The sequence below is a fragment of the Excalfactoria chinensis genome, chromosome 3 (genome assembly GCF_039878825.1).
Source record: "Excalfactoria chinensis isolate bCotChi1 chromosome 3, bCotChi1.hap2, whole genome shotgun sequence".
In the NCBI taxonomy this organism is placed as follows: domain Eukaryota; kingdom Metazoa; phylum Chordata; class Aves; order Galliformes; family Phasianidae; genus Excalfactoria; species Excalfactoria chinensis.
The window spans coordinates 80,003,174-80,018,981 of NC_092827.1; the positions used below are offsets into that span (position 1 = coordinate 80,003,174).

The 15,808-nt window shown below is 45.7% G+C and overlaps 2 protein-coding genes across 3 annotated transcripts in view; one reads left to right on the forward strand and one right to left on the reverse strand.

Moving 5' to 3' along the window:
- Positions 1–273: 273 nt before the first annotated feature.
- Positions 274–14,948, reverse strand: RHOQ (ras homolog family member Q). Of its 2 annotated transcripts, none has more exons than XM_072330913.1 (5): positions 14,721–14,948; positions 14,533–14,591; positions 1,856–2,020; positions 1,162–1,257; positions 274–425 (listed from the first exon to the last, which is right to left on the reverse strand). In XM_072330913.1, exons 1-5 carry the CDS (start codon positions 14,860–14,862, stop codon positions 393–395), a joined length of 495 nt encoding a protein of 164 aa, XP_072187014.1. In that variant the 5' UTR covers positions 14,863–14,948; the 3' UTR covers positions 274–392. The 2 variants fall into 2 exon arrangements, with proteins under 2 accessions (XP_072187014.1, XP_072187012.1); XM_072330911.1 differs by having other exon boundaries at positions 274–429.
- The window catches only part of TMEM247 (transmembrane protein 247), a 45,895-nt gene continuing 44,508 nt past the window's right edge, over positions 14,422–15,808 (forward strand). The window contains exon 1 of the mRNA XM_072332213.1: positions 14,422–14,616. Coding sequence (XP_072188314.1) covers positions 14,422–14,616 — 195 coding nt within the window. The remainder of the gene's footprint in view (positions 14,617–15,808) is intronic.

Consider the following 15,808-nt stretch of genomic DNA (forward strand, 5'->3'; position numbering starts at 1 on the left):
ACAGATGCTGTTTCAACATGGTGCAGTTTTTGCTTCCTCTAGACTATGTAACCCTGAGAGATTGTACCTTCCAGTCTGAATAAAATATTTGTAACAGATGTGGTGGCTTCTCATTACAAAGTTCGTTGATTTTGATTGTATTCCTCTGGATTTCACTGGTTGTAGAAGGCAGAATCGTTATTTTAGCTTTCAAACAAGTTTGCTGTGTACTTAACGCGTTGTATTTCAGTTCAGTAGAATTTCACAGTAAGCCTGGCCATTGTCAAATGTGTCTCACGTGATCAAACAGCAGTTTATGCATCTCGAGCCTATTCTCTTCTTCACCGTGTGTTTCTTTGGAGTTAGAATGGCTATAATAGCTTCATCAAAAACAGTCTTCAGTCCTTTCTGTGTTAAAGCAGAACACTCCACATAGCAGTAGGCTCCTATCTGTCAAGAAAATAAGTTAATTCAATAGCAATGTATTTCAGCTGTTCAGAACTGTGAACTTGAGCAATTTGTTTCTATAATGAAAACCACAAAGTTTGGCTGCGATCTCAAAAATGTATCTGAATGTGCTTCCCCCTGCAGAAGAAGATTTGTATTCTGGCCAAAGACAGGGCACTTCTTTAATTTGGTTCATCTTATAAAGGAAGCATATTAAATAAACTCTGTAGTCAGGCAGTGAGGTCCTCCAGGCATTTTCAATAACTGAACAGCAAAAAAGAATAACATGACCAATTTATGTTTCAAAAGGAAGTCTCAATAGAAACGTTCACAGCATCCACACAGGGTGTTAAAATGGTAGTACAGCATTCAGAAATAATTCCCTACAAATGGTTCCAGCATCTTGCTTCAGCATAGGGATTGGACAAGATGACCTCCTTCCTAACCCCAGTCATTCCACGATTTCAACTATCTCTTATTAATGCTTACATAAATTTTACTGAGTTTCTATTCAGAAAGCTACAACAACTACTAATAAGGAAGTGCTATTCCATAGGTCTGCTTCTTAGCTGTATTCAGTGATATAAAGAAATATTGCTAATTGCTGGCTACCAGTTCTGAGGTTTCCTATGTTAACTGGTAAAAGAAATGGACAAAGCTGTAGAGGAAGAAAAACTGGATTGAAAATAGATATTTCTTGCTTCTTTGCATTTCATTTAGGAGTTTCTAATTTACCTCTTTTGCTAACTTCTGTCCTTGTTCCACAGATAAAGGCTTCTCTTTCATATCATTCAGTCTTGCCAGAGTTTTCGGGTCATCACGAAGATCAATCTAACAAGAAAGATTGCAATCATGTTGGAATAACTTTTTTTCTTAAGCAAAAGACAACTGGTTATGTGAATACCTTCTTTTTAAAGCATAACAAAAAATGGAGTCGCTGCTTAGATCTTGAATCCTTACTGATCCAAAAGCCCTTGTAAATGTAAGCTACTAACTGCTTTCAGTCCAGAAGTTCAAAACATTTACTCCCTAATTCAGCTCTTCAATTAAAATACTAGAATATATATCTAGCAGTGGCAGCACAGCTAACTCGAACATAAACGCAACAAGTGGATCGCTTCATAACTGGAGTCCAGTGCACTACCTACAAGATGCAGGAGGAAACTGTCTCACTTCTCTGCTTGTTCCTTAGCTTCCATAAGCAATGGATACGACTGGTAGTTGCAGACCAGTGCTTTTATTTCAACAAAACACAAGTTGTTTATTAGAGAAAAACGCAGACCTAAAGTTTTCTGCCAACTGTTAGGATAGTTCTGCATTTAAATCCATAAGGAGGTGCTGCTCAGATCCAGCTGGACTTGAACTCTGCGCCCAAAGAAAGGGCATAAACAATCAACTGATTTAAACAAACTAAAACAGAAACAGATACCTGTGTTCCTACTAGTAAAAAAGGAACATTAGGTGCATATTCCTTCAACTCCGGTACCCATTCTTCCTTCACGTTTTGAAATGAAGCAGGGTTTACCACTGAGAAGCAGATAAGGAAGACATCGGTCATAGGATAAGATAAAGGTCTCAGACGGTCATAGTCTTCCTGAGAAAGAAAAATGCCGTTATCTTCAATGCTAAGTTATTGCTTGTATTTCATTAATTTCATATTCAGGAACTATACTTGTATTGCAGGAAGTACATTGAGGCAAACGTTCTCAATGTTTACAGCTGTTCCTGGTCAGCCAGTGTGGTACAAAATCTCGATATCAGAGTAATTATATGTGAATTTAAACAGAAACACAATCTCTGTGTTAGTACCGATAGACACTTACCTCTGTAATAGAATATATGGAAGAGTATCTTTAAAAAAAGAACAAGATGTGACCAATATAGAGTCATCCAGGTTATACAAAGCTAGGTTAGATTAAGGCTATTTAATACACTTAAATGTTCCCTTTGGATCATATGTAGAAATGCTATTTAAGTTCTTCCTGAAAATTTTCTTTCAGCCAAAGAAACTGTGCTGTCCTGTTGCTAATGATCAAGGCAGGGGAAGGAGGGATCAGAAGGGAGCTCCTTTGTCCAGACTCTGCTTTCCACAAACAAGCTCAGCAAACAGCAGCAAGGAACAGAAATTAAAGATTAAGAACCCTCTCAGGGAAACATTAATGTCCTTTTAGGGGCATGTGTCTTAAAAAGATTACTGTTTGGGTCATTTAGAGCCATAGCATTTGAAGCCACCAGTCCTATTGCCAATGCATACAGGCACAGAGGTACTTAGAAACATTATCCCCACTGTGAAACAGACATAATCCCTCTAGCAAGAGGAAGAAAGTAGACTTTGCCATACTTTCCAGCTAATGCCAAGACGGAAGACTCCCCAGCTTATTCTGCCAGGGTTCTTTTGGTCTGTGTCCTACTATTCTTACCTTGGTTAGTTATTTGTTTGTTAGCATAGATAACTAAGACTGATCCCTGCTGTTGCCAAGACAGTGAAAAATGACTGTTTGGTGCCTTTTCCTCCACAATAAACAACACCGCGTGGTTAATCTGTGGGCTATAGCAGCCTCCCTCTTCCGCACATAAGCTCCCCATCTTCATTAAATCTCAAAGATACTGAAATAATTAGTTCATTAAATATAAACAGAAATGTGATTCAACTCCATGTTTGAAACAAACCAGAAAATTCAATTTCTGTTTCCTTGGCAGCTGCACCAGATTATTAACCTATAGCTGCACCCTCAAAAAAGTGCTTCATTGACGAACTGTTAAGTTCTTAAGATGCATCACTAGAATTTCAGATATCGCATGAGAACTTCCTCAGCACAGTTTCTGCTAGACCTCTCTGGTCATCTGAAAGTCAGCAGCTGCAGGAAGAAGACTGCTGTCTTCATCATGAAGCAGAGAAAAGACGTGGCAACAAGTAAGCACTGGAGGAGATTCTGCACTAGTGAGGAGGCAACCATTGGCCAGGCTCTTCTGTGTTCATGTGCCATTTTGGTTACACGTACTTTAATGCCAGCCCTATTTAACTCTACAGCTTTGTCAATAAGCCAGAGTAAGCTGAGCCATAAACATGCGCACACAGTTTCACAACCACGGTAGCTGAAACTACTGTGAAACATTTGACAGGCCATTTGAAGGTCTGCTCTTTCTCTGCTAGCATCAGGGTCCTATCTTGTTGCAGAAGAAAGACCCAGTAAGCAAGTCTTTTCAACCGCCGTGGCTATTCATCATAGAAGGCAGAAATAACTTTCAAAGCAAACAAAAATATCACAATAGCAACATGATTTTGTTGTCGTTTGGGTTTAAGCGTACACTTTACGATTCTCTTTTATTACTGAATGTAATTAGAGCCTGCTCAGAGTTACCACACTGTTTTTTAGGGTGGAGAACGAAATCCTAAAAGAAGGTTCCCAACTGCAAATTAAACTGGTCCCTGGAGTTCAGAAATCTGCGTGCAAGAACACTCGTGTGGATCCATCAGTGAGATCCATCTCCAAATCAGCTCTGCTAAATCATATGCAAGATATTCTTGGAAAGGTTTTGCTTTGTTTGTTTTTTTACAAAAATAAATCTAGCTTATAGTCGTAATTTCTACCGCTGGAGAGCTGCCTTTACTGAACTCTTAAGTTTTATGAAAGCCTCACACCCGGGTTACAGTAATTAAGAGTATTATATGCATTAAATATTGCAATGGAGAAAAGTGTCAGCAGAAATTACTGCAAGTCCACTGACACTAAAATATGTACGACTTAACCCATTTCAAATTACAGACAGACCTTTAACTCATGGCAAATACTCATCTGCTCATCCCAAAGACAAGTTACATTTGTTTGATTTACTTCCATACTGTTCAGGTTCTCTTTTTAAATCCCACTGGACACAAATCTCTGTACTTTCAGCCACATTTTGGTGTGGCATCTTTCTTCTTCACCATCTCCCAGTAGTCATCCAGGAGTGAGGGATTTCACTGCTCTTTAAAGAGCGTGAAGAGCTGATCTTCTTCTCTCTGCCTTCATCTATTTATATGCCTTTTGATTTATACCCTGCTCCATCTGGGCAAGCTGTGGGTCCACCCCATTTAAGATGTTAAACAAGTACAGTGTGATCGGATACTTTATGTACCACAGCCAAATGTATGTGGTATTCACTATAGTGACTTCACCGACATAAATTAACAGAGAGTTTGGCTATACTCACCAGTCCTACTGTTTGAAACAAGTCAATGCTGCCAGACTGTCCTTTAGATCTCACCTGCACTATGAAAATTATGTTCATATTGATAGCAATAATGGCCCACCACCACTTGTTTTAGTAAGACACATAGTTAGACTGGTACTGGGTTCTCCTCAGGGAGAGCCTGGCTTAAACACTGTGAGCACTGTGTAGGCTGCCCATGTATGAAGGCTCCTTCTGCTCCCCAACAACCCCCTCTGAAATAATAAAATCAAATCTGAAAACTTTCTGTGATGTCTCAGGTCTCAGTAACTGCTTGCACTCGGTTGGAGAAGCTGAAATACCATATGAATTCAGACTGAATATTAGAGAAGCCTGGAAAAAAATCTGATTGCTTCAATTATAGTTTATTTCCTGAATCTAGAGTAAGGGAAATAAGTGTGATTTATTCTAAAATTAAATGCGACGGCAAAATCTAATTATACAGGTCAGTCAACATAAATTCCAATTGGAGTGCACGTGCACACCATGCTGTACGGCAATTAAACTTCCAACCCAAATGGGGGAGGCAGTGCTTGTATGTTTAGGCATTACAATATGTAAAGAATGAAACTGGAATATTTATGAGTATAAATAGGATGGGTAAGAAAGCCACTAACGGGGGTTGTTTTTAAGAAGGGAAAAAGAAAATTCATAGTAAATTTTCATTTCCCTCTAGTTTTGGTCTTTTGCAAACAAATCTAGCATTATCTGTCTCCTTAAGATCTCTCCTTTAGGTCTCTTCTTCTATCTGCTGTAGTACATAACAATCTCCCCCTCTCAGGTTTCCTGCTGCTTTGGCTGGCACCAAAATCACTGATTTTCGCTGTATTTTGGATGATTAGCTGGATATGTTCTAATCTACGATCCAAAACTTGGCTACTCCTTTTCCTCACCTTTAGATACTTCAAAACAGAGGTCTCAAAGAACTCCTTGCGTGAAGTGATCTTGCAATTCTACAACAGCGTATTGTTCTTCATTTCAAGGTTTTGCTCAGACTAAAAGAAGCCCGTGCTGTATTTCAAGTTGCCTAATTCCATGGATATCAGCTGGAAGACATAGTTAAAAACACACAAACTGCATTCCTAACTCTGCTGCTGACACAATTTGTTGCCCTGAGCAAGTTATTATCCTCTCTCTCCTTGCATCTTCCCATCTGTTAGGGTGTCCCACAGGGGTTTGCTAGCTTAATAATGCATTAGTCTTTGCAAAGCTTTCCGAAAGCTTTTGGTGTACACAGCTTGCAGTGCAATGGGTTATTTAAAAAACAAAAAAACAAAAGACCTGAAAAACAGCTGAGACAAACTGCAAATTCAATTTCTTGACCCACAGAAGCATCATTTCCCTTTATCTATTAGAAAACTTAAGTCAGATGAGTAGACATAGCTGAGAACCCATATCCACCTTAGCTTCCCTGTTTTATGGTATCGGTGGCCAAGAGCAGTGGGGACAGAGGTCCTTACCCTCCTCACCACAGTGAGAAGGAAGCCGCTGGCTTCCTTCTCCTCTGGAATGGAACTAGGCTCTCTCTATTCCATTTGGAGGCATGAAGGATAATTAGAGGAGCCTGCTTTGCAGCAAGCACCTCCCCACACCTTGACCAAAAGGTCCAGAGAAATTCACACCTCTGAGATCTGCTGTTACAGGTACTGAAAAAGACATGAACCCTGTTTGTTTTCCTTGCAGATATCTCCATACTCTTATAAACAAAAAGATAAGCCTGTTTTATATTCTGAGAAGATATGAAGTGGACAGAGGGGAACAAAATATGGCTCACACCACGCTGCAAGAAAAACTGGAACTTAACAACTCTAGGTTTGCGCTCTCTGCATTGGCAACCATCTGTTGCTTTCACAGCTTACAACAGCAATCATAAGAGGAGGTTCTCACTCCCAACCATCTGTTTTTAGACGAGAAGCCAAAAATAGATCTCAGGCGGAGTTGCTAGAGGAATCCAGCTTTCATGTAGCGCAGGGTAATGACAACTGCTGCTCGCAGGCTCTCAGTGCGGCACACACAGATCACTGGAGGTGGTAAGTCAACCCCAGCTGTATGTGAGTTGTAACCTATTACGTGGTAGGACAGTTTTCACTCCGTAGAAACTGCCACGCTTCAATTTTACCATTTTTGGAGCATGTTTCAATGCTATCCTTCAATATTGCATCGTTCGTAGTTTTCCTCCCTGAAATTCCCATTTCGGAAGGCCCTGCAATATTTTGTAAAGCATAAAAAGAACCTGAATAACTGCTGTAATGAGAACACACCTCAGGGACTCGTCACAGCACTGGGCAAATCCTGCTGTCTCCCCCAGACCGAGTTAAAAGTCAATCTGCAGCTTTGCCATACGCACCAAGCAGAGCCTCAGCAAGCAACAGCCTCCCTCAGAAGCACACCAGGAAGCAGATTTGTGCTGAGGGGCTGAATCACGCTGTGGTTTCTGATTGTGCTAGAAGCCCAGGGGGGAGGGAAGGGAGAGGGAAGTGGGCTGTACTGCTCAATACAAAGCACGTCTCTGGCTTTAAAAACTGAGCCATTTCAGTCTGGGCTGCACGTACTCTGTAACACTTTGCAGGGGCACAGAGTGAAGTGTCCCCAGCATGGTGCCCGTGATGCAGCATCGCCAAAAAGCAACTGCCTGCCCAGCTCTGCAATCAAAGCCTGTCACGTGCATCGCTGTGTTCGATTTCTCTGCTGCCTACATCTGTAGCCCCTGGCTTCTGAACATGCACAACAAAGTCAGCTGATTGTTCCCTGCCTGAAGGGAAAAAGTACAGCACAGCCCCTCTATCTCTTTGCTGGCTGCTGGGGTTCCAGTGAGCGCTGCCAAAGAAGACCGAGCTGTCCTGCTGTGGCTTCTAACACAGGTTTCCCAGGGAATGCAGAAAGTGGCTGATTTGGGTCCAGCACCTATTTTTTATTTATAGAAAAGGCTGCAAGAATACAGGCTAAGTGCTCTCCCATTGTATTCTAAAAATGAAGTGAGCTAATCTAAATCCATCTCTGAATTCCTGCGAGAACTGTTTGAAGAAGTATGAATTATACATTGAACAAGACCAGGGTTTGTGAATTATGGTTTTTCTTCTGACAAAACTTCTGGCATATCTGAGAACTGTGCTGCTGCTTACATGTCTGAAAAGCTTTTCTGCATATCGAGCAATAACCAGCTGAAAGATGAAGCCTAATAAGAGGATCTTAGAGTAGAGATAAGAAGGACAGAATATGCCCTTTATTATCTATAAAATTGCTCTTAAGAGATCAAAATTGATCCCAGTCTTCATGTGGGATTAAACACTGTCCAAATCCCACATCTTGGCATGAGGTGATGCTCTCTATTTCCCTAGACAGTCACAACAGAGCACTTCTCTCCATTACCACAGTAACTTCAGCTTCCCAACTTCTCTCTGGCTTTCTAAAAGAAGCCATCCCTGGATTTTCTCTCTAAGACATATTATTTAGCATCTTCCACAATGGAACATGGATTCCACTGACCACATGCACATTTTCACTTCAACACACCTTTACCAGTTGCCCCCCCCTTACGGATCTGCAAGGAAGCAGTGCAGTGACTGCCTGGGAAGCCCTTTCACTCATTATCCATGGGAAATCACCGGGTTGCTGTGCCGGTTTCCTCCTCACGCTCAGTGACCTTACAGACAGCACTCTTCCTACCACAGGTTTTCACTTTTTCCTCATAAGGAACTCATTCCATTTTGGTGACTAAAAAAGTGATTAAAAAAGATGAGGGTGGCAGCACCTAACGCTTGGAGGTTGAAATAAGAACCGAAGCTCTGTCCCAAAGCATCCATTCTCATAATACTGCTTTGTATAATTCATAGTAAAACCGCAGGATTTCCAGTCAGTGTGTTTTATATTATCTCTTAAAGCCCAGGCTCCCGTAGACTGCTGATTACATAAAAGAAAAACCTCATCCTTCTCCCTTTGAAATGAAAGGTGAATTTCTACTCATCCATAAATACAGAGAAAACTTGAATTCACAGAACCCAAAGGCTTCAAGGAAAATCACTCCCAGCACGGGGCAGAAGTCTCAAACCATCTTCATTTCCTGTGTTTTCAGGTGCTCCATACCAGCGTGTGAGGATAGGATTGGCTGACTCAGCATTTTGAACACAGCTGTTTTATGTCCTCTTAGTCCACGTGTTCTAACTGAAGGAATTGGAACAAAGCACACTGAAATCAGCAGTGAGCGCCTGCTGACGTGAAGCTGTGGATCACACCTTAACTTACACTGTATGTCCCTTTGCACCAAGGATTCCGACCAGCCAAAGGAGGTCATTGCTGCGGAAGCTGTCCTCTGGTCTGAATTATACTTAACTTGTTTGAAAGCATATTTTAGAGGCTGACTCAGGAGTCGGAGTATAAGAGAAAAAACAGGGCATTTCTAAGATTCTTCCTATTTGGCAAAATATGAAAAACTCTTCGCAAATGAAATGTTTCAATCAAGAAACGCGACAGCAGAACTTCCAAAAAGTCCCATGGTCTTGTACAGCAAATTCTGACATCAGAAAGCCCCGCCAGCTCAGGCCGCTCACCCAGCTGTCCCCTTCCATCACTCCTGCTGCCTACAGGACAGTTGCAGATTACATGACAATTTGCTGAGCGCAGGTGCACACCGTCTTAAAGTGAAGTCAGGAAGCAAGAGGACAGGCGGTAACATTATGCTAGAACAGTGATAATTCAGGGTTTCTCTTGTAGATTGTGGTGTTTCTATAGCACTGAAACATGCCACTGTACCTCAGAAAAGCGAGCAAAATTCAGAGAGAACCTCCTCACAAACTAATGGATATCTACTGACTCCTAACCCAGAAAAAGAGATGGTTTTACTTGACAACACAATTGGTGCTTAGCAATAGTTTCTCTATGCCAGCAGACTTCATAAAAACATGGTTGTAACATACCATAAGCTGATGTTTTGAAGAACCTCTCGTGCATGGTTTACTTTGGATTCTTCCCTTTGGCCTGCCATTAACTCAGTGTTCATATGACCAAGACGTCACAGGTCTTCATTCTCAAAGGCAACCTTTAATTTAATTAAGTTAACTCAGTCCCGATTTTCAGAAATGCTGCAGGCCTTATTTGGGACATTCTGAAAATTAAACACTGGGTTTGCTACAGCAGATGCTTTTGGAAGCTCTGAGCAATACTCCTCATCCTGTGACTCTTCGCCTGCTGATAACTTCCCTGTCTTTCTAGGGAAGATGTGATGCTTGCGAAGTGTGACTCACAGACAGCAATGAGGTGTTTGGATGTAAGTAAGCTTTGCGCTGTAAGGAAGATCATTTGGCCATTCTAAAGGTAACAGTCTATTACCTTTCAAAGGGAAGTGTGTCCTTGCTGAAGTATCTGCTGCTGACCTCCCATCACAGCGACCATCTGCTCACTCATACTACCTCCTTCAAATCTTCCAACTTCAGAGAAGGGATCTGGGCATATTTCTACTTTAAGTTACCTACACACATCCAGTTGTTGCTGCAGAGCTGTTAAACCTGCGTGGCTCTGCATCCTCAGACACAGCAGCTTCAGCTGAGCTATTCATAGGGCTGCAGCCAGCCAGGCTGCAGTGAGCTCACAGCCTGCCGACAGCAGCTGCAGCCTGCCTGCAACAGCGCAAAGGGAGCGAGGCAAAATGCACGTGGGAGGAGGGAGGTGCAGGGACACGATGGGGGTGGCTCACATTTAATTTTTAGATTTGCCAACATCACGTTGGAGGTTTCAGCATTTGTAACTCAGCAGTGAAGGCTTAGAGGGTTTGCTTTGTGGAAGCGTGCTGGCTTGCTCTGGGTTTGCATTTGGCGCTCTGACTGCGTGGTATGTGCAGATCAGAAGGAATAATGCAATCTAAGGAGGGAAATTCCTATTCCACAACAGACCACCCCAACAGTCAGCAGCTGCCTCTCCTCCCTGGATGCTGAAGCGCTACCTGCGAAACTGAGGCTACCTTCCAGAGCCAAGGCAAACAGTCGGCCAGGATTACAGAGATGACTGCTATTTCTTGTTTTATTTATAGCAACCACTACAAGTTGTGTGTCCATCCACTCTAAAAGCCCTGCCTCCATCCCTCTCTTTCCCACAGGCTCATTCACAGCTAGAATTATTTGTTTTTACATCTGGCCTTCGGGGAGGCGCTGATCTCGCCAGTATTCGAGTTAGCTTTACACACTTCAGCTTGACCAACTGTAACATAAAATTGCTTTTGACTTCAGTTTTAACTCAGTTACAACACCAAAAAAATATATATAGCACCGTGTCTGAATTAAGGTGGCTGTAGCTGCAACAAGAGCAGCCATCAGAGTATGCAAGTTGAAAGACACCGGGCAGAGGCTGTTCTCATACTGTGCCTTGCATTTTTGCAGCTTCTGCTTTAGTCACAGCTGAGGAGCCACCAAGGATTTTACTCTGGCCAGCTGCTGCAACCTTCCTGTCCACCCTCTGATTCCTGACAGCCCTTCACAGCAAAACATATGAGAAGAGCAAGGCTTCTGCATGTACATGCTCAGGACATGCTGGATGAAACTGACCACACCACAAATGGAAACCCCACATCAAAAGGGAAGGAAAGGAGGATTAATCCTGGCTGCCATGTTAAGTAGCACCACCTCAAAGAGGCAAACACTACATATCCTCCCACTTCCATCACTTGGGACGTGGCAAGGAGGCACACAGCCTACCTCTCTGTTAATGCTCTCAGAAATTTCTCTGAGAATTTCAATCTTGTGAGTTAGCTGTATTATGAAAGACCAAAATGATCAGCACTGTTCATAGTTCCAAAGCACTCTGCCAGGGTGAAGTCAGCAGGCTCCCGCTGGAGCCCCAGTTTCCTTCCCAGGCTTGTTTTGCCACGTACCCCTGTTCCATAAAGAACAGTACTGACATGCAGTTGCTCTCAGAGCAAGCATCACCACTGAGTGCGCTTCATGTTCATAAGCTTTGGCATGTTTCTGTTCCCAGCTCCAGGCTATGCAAGTAGGCTCCACCATTCTCATCCGAGGGACAACAAGGAGGAGTAAGGGGACAAAGAAACTCAGACCAAGTGGAGGGCTGTGCAGGGCAGTGAGGCCCAAAGGAGCTGCAGCTCCACCTCGGAGAGGAATTGCCTGTGGAATGCACTCCCCATGGCGGCATGGCCACACCGGGACCAGGAGTTGGCCACTGCAGCTGCAAAACCAAGTGGGCTCCAGGAACCTCCCAGCTGCCGTACTGGTTGCTTTCTGCTGAACTGGGGCATTTTCAGATGAAGTCTGCTTGGACATGCACATAGTGGGGAAGGTTTGTCTGTGTATAGACTGAAACTTATGAACTGTGTCATTTTCCCCTGCTAAATATAACCTGGAAAAAATGGGATCTTAATAGATTTATTCACAACCTACTTTAAACTCACAAAAACGCAAGGCATTATGTGATTGGTGCAGTTACTATGTGCAATTCTGCCTACATAGTGAAGCAGCTCACTAGAAAAGCAAACTGGATGTCATGAACTCAGCTCACAGCCCCCCGCCAAACAGAAGTCTGTCACACATTGCTAAATACATAACCATGCAAGCTAACAACACCCACAGACCGCTAAGTCAGTACTTCAGGCTGATGGGCCTGCTGCACACCAGCTAGAAATCAAAAGGCTTCAGCTCCTTGCTCTGCCGTGGGCTTCCTGCAGGGATGCAGAGCAGGTCACAGGCCAAACCTCTGTTTGCACTCTCACCCCTCTTCCCCCAGAAGATGAGATCTGGACTCTACCCAGGGCTGGAACTGTATGCACTCAGAAGGCTGCGAGTAGCTCAGATACCACAATAATCACATGCTGCCAAGCTTTGATAAAATGATACTATCAGGCTACTGTTTTGCAGTAAAACTATTTGGGGGTGACAGGATTAGAAATAACAACACTGCTGTATGCTGGCACAGAAATCCTGACTTCAAGCTGCAATGAATCCGAGCTGAACAGAAGTCTGTACAACCAGCAGGCACGTACCAGATGCAGCGTGCTGCTTCCTCAACACAGAGAAGACACCGGCAACTCCTGTCTTTTCTGCTCTTAAATGCATATAATTGTTAAAATTCATTGAAGGCTTTCATCTACGCCATGGCTCTCTCAGCATGGCTCATCAGCAAACTCTGATGAAGGAGCAAAAAGAACAGAACTGTCAGACTGGAGGCTCTATACAGGTTCCCATCAGAACCTCCTCAGCTGTGCTGGGTGCTGGAATGGGGCTTCCACAGGCAGCCCCGGATGTCCACTGCTCCCCTTCAACTGGAGTGAGGGAAATGGTCAAGATTTTATGATTGCCGCAGGTCTGAGTTTTGCCAAGAGCAGCTCTATTTGTGACAGCAGTCTCACTGAAACAACCTACAAGTCCAGACATACAATACATTTGCTTGCTGTTTGCTGCAAATTGGCCAGCCTACCATTAGTGTCAGAGGAAGCCAAAGGTTTCTCTGTGCAGCTACCCAGATGGACACCACAAAGCCACTTGAGGTAAGGTTGCACAGAGCTCCTGTTAATAGCAACAAGCCAGCACGGGCTGTTCGAGACAGCATCCACAAATAAGCTCTGCATACGTACACAAGTGCAAGGTGGTTTGGTTTTGGTTTTTTTGTCTTTTCCAATGCCTGTTATAGAAACTGGATGCATGTTAACCGATGCTTTATTTACCTGAGCACTAGATCCTCATACTGCAGCACACCTGAGCGGTATGTTAAAGCCAGCTGGGTTGTGAAGCATTTACTACTAAAAAACAAAGCTATGATGGAAATAGCAAGTGAACTCAGTTTGCATCACTGGGACCAGTTTGTGTTTGTATCAGTGAGATCTCAGTGATGAAGTCAGTCTGTTGGTAAGAACCTCACCCTCCAGCTACCGGCTTTCTGGAAGCAAAGCTGTTCCCTGGAATTCTCCCTGAATGGATTCTGTTGCTGCTTTCAGGCCTTAAATACTCAGGACTGGCTGAGTATTGCCTCCCTTCAGACACATGCACACCTAGAGAGGCACGCTAATTTAGATAGCAATTGTTCAGTTAAGAGCAGGAATTACTGGGTTACAAAGTATGGTTTCAGCGTGTGCCAGTGCAGAGAGATTATCTTCCTCGCTGCTCCTTACCAGAGGGAAGCACGTCTGAGGTCATGTGAGACCCAAACACATGCTCACGCTGCAAGAAGTTTTAGTATAAGGAATATACAACTTTGCAAAAGACCACGCAGCATTTCTGCAGAGGCTCCACACCCTCTTAGCACCTCCTGCCCCCCACAGTCAGGCCCTTTACATGTTGTTTTGGTTCAGATATACCACCTCCCAAGTACTTTAACTGTAAGACTGTGCTCAGCCGGCAGCTGCTGGCTGCAAATCGGGATAACTGAGCAGGGCTGTAGATAATGGAGCCCTGTGCTGTTTGCTACGGCAGAGAGCCCTCTGAATATCCAGCATTAAAACTGCCTCAGTCACATGCTGACATAGCATCTTCTACAGTGGGCTGTAATAACCTTAGCAAGAGAGGATCACTTGGACTGTCTAGAATAGGTTAAAAGAAAAAAAAAAAAAAAAAAAAAAAAAGAAAGAAGAAGAAGAAGAGAAAGAAGAAGAAAAGAAAATTAAGAAAGAAAGAAACAAGGCAGTGAAGCCAAAAACGCAAGCCTGAACAACTCCCTGAGCCACAAGCGCAGACACGGGTCCTGCAGCAGCCCACCGCCGGCCGTGCCGTGCCTCCCCGCTGCCGAGCCGGCTCCCCGCCGCCCAGCCAGCAGCCCCGCTCCGGGCTGTCCCCGCTGCGGCAGCGGGCGATGCGAGGAGCCCCGCTGAGTAATGCCGCCGGGGCGCGCAGCCGCCACAGCAACTTCGGCGCCGGACAGCGCCGGCTGCTCGGCGGCCGGGGTCTGGGGTCGCTCACTCACCTGCCCGGCGGTGTCGTAGAGCCCCAGCAGGTACTGCTTGCCCTCCACGGTGACGCTGACTGCGAGGAGGGAGAAACAAACCGGGTGAGGCCGCGGCGGGGCAAGGAGATCGGGGGGGTTGGGGGGTGGGGGTAGCGCAGCCGAGCCGAAGCGATCCGCTCCGCGCCGCCGCCCCCCGCCCCGCTCACCTGCGTAGTGGTCGAAGACGGTGGGCACGTACTCCTCGGGGAAGGCGTCGTTGGCGTAGCTCATCAGCAGGCACGTCTTGCCCACGGCGCCGTCCCCCACCACCACGCACTTGAGCATGACCGCGGCGCTGCCATGGGCCATGGCCGGGAGCCCGCCCTCATGGCCCCGCGGGCGCGCCCCGCCGCGCCGGGCCCCCCGGCATCGCTCCGCCGCCGCCGCTCAACGGGCGCCCCCGCCGGCCCCCGCCGGGCGCGGCCCCCCCGCCATCCGCCGCCGCGCTGGGCCCGGCGGGAGCCGCCTTCCCCCGGCCGCGGCCGCGCAGGGGAAGTGCCCGCGGGAGGCGGGGAGGCCGGCCCGAGCGTGGGCGAGGCGGCCCGCGGGACCGGGGAGCTGCCGCCTGCCCTCCTTCTCGCGGCCGCCGGCGGAACCCGGGAGCGCGAGCTCGGCTCGGCCAGACGGGCCCCCCTCGCCGCGAGGAGCGGCCCCGGCCGGGCTACTGAGCCGAGGCGATCGGCGGGATGAGAGGCGGTCTGCCGAGCCGTGAATTTCGGATGCTGGGGAACCTGAACGTGTGCGCTTGGAGCGCGTTGAGCTCGCACCTGAAAGGCTGAGGAGCGGGGGGCAGGTCTGGCGAGGGGGTACCGCGCGGAAAGGAATGAAGTCATGCTTCCACGCGTGGTCGCGGCGAGCAGCGCCACGTCTAGCGGCACAAGGGTGTCATTCCAGCAATCCGCTTTGAGCTGGAGCGCTATGACTGCTTACAGGGAGAACAGTGTCTTTTCTGGTTTGTGATTACTTTTGGAGACTCGCGATTAAGCCCCATCTGACCACGACAAAATGCACCACAAAGACCCTTTGTTGTGATCTGATGCACTTAAGGGTGAAAATGAATGCAAATCCCAACGTTGCACAAGGCTTATCCGAATATCCAGTAGGACGTGGTTTTGGATCAGAACAAAGTATGACCCTTACTACTTGACAAGTCTTTCCCTCAGCCTTGAGAGCCCTGAGAGGAAACGCGCAGGGTCACAGGACCACGGGTTGGAAGGAACCACTGAGGTCACCGAGTCCAACTCCACTGCTAAAG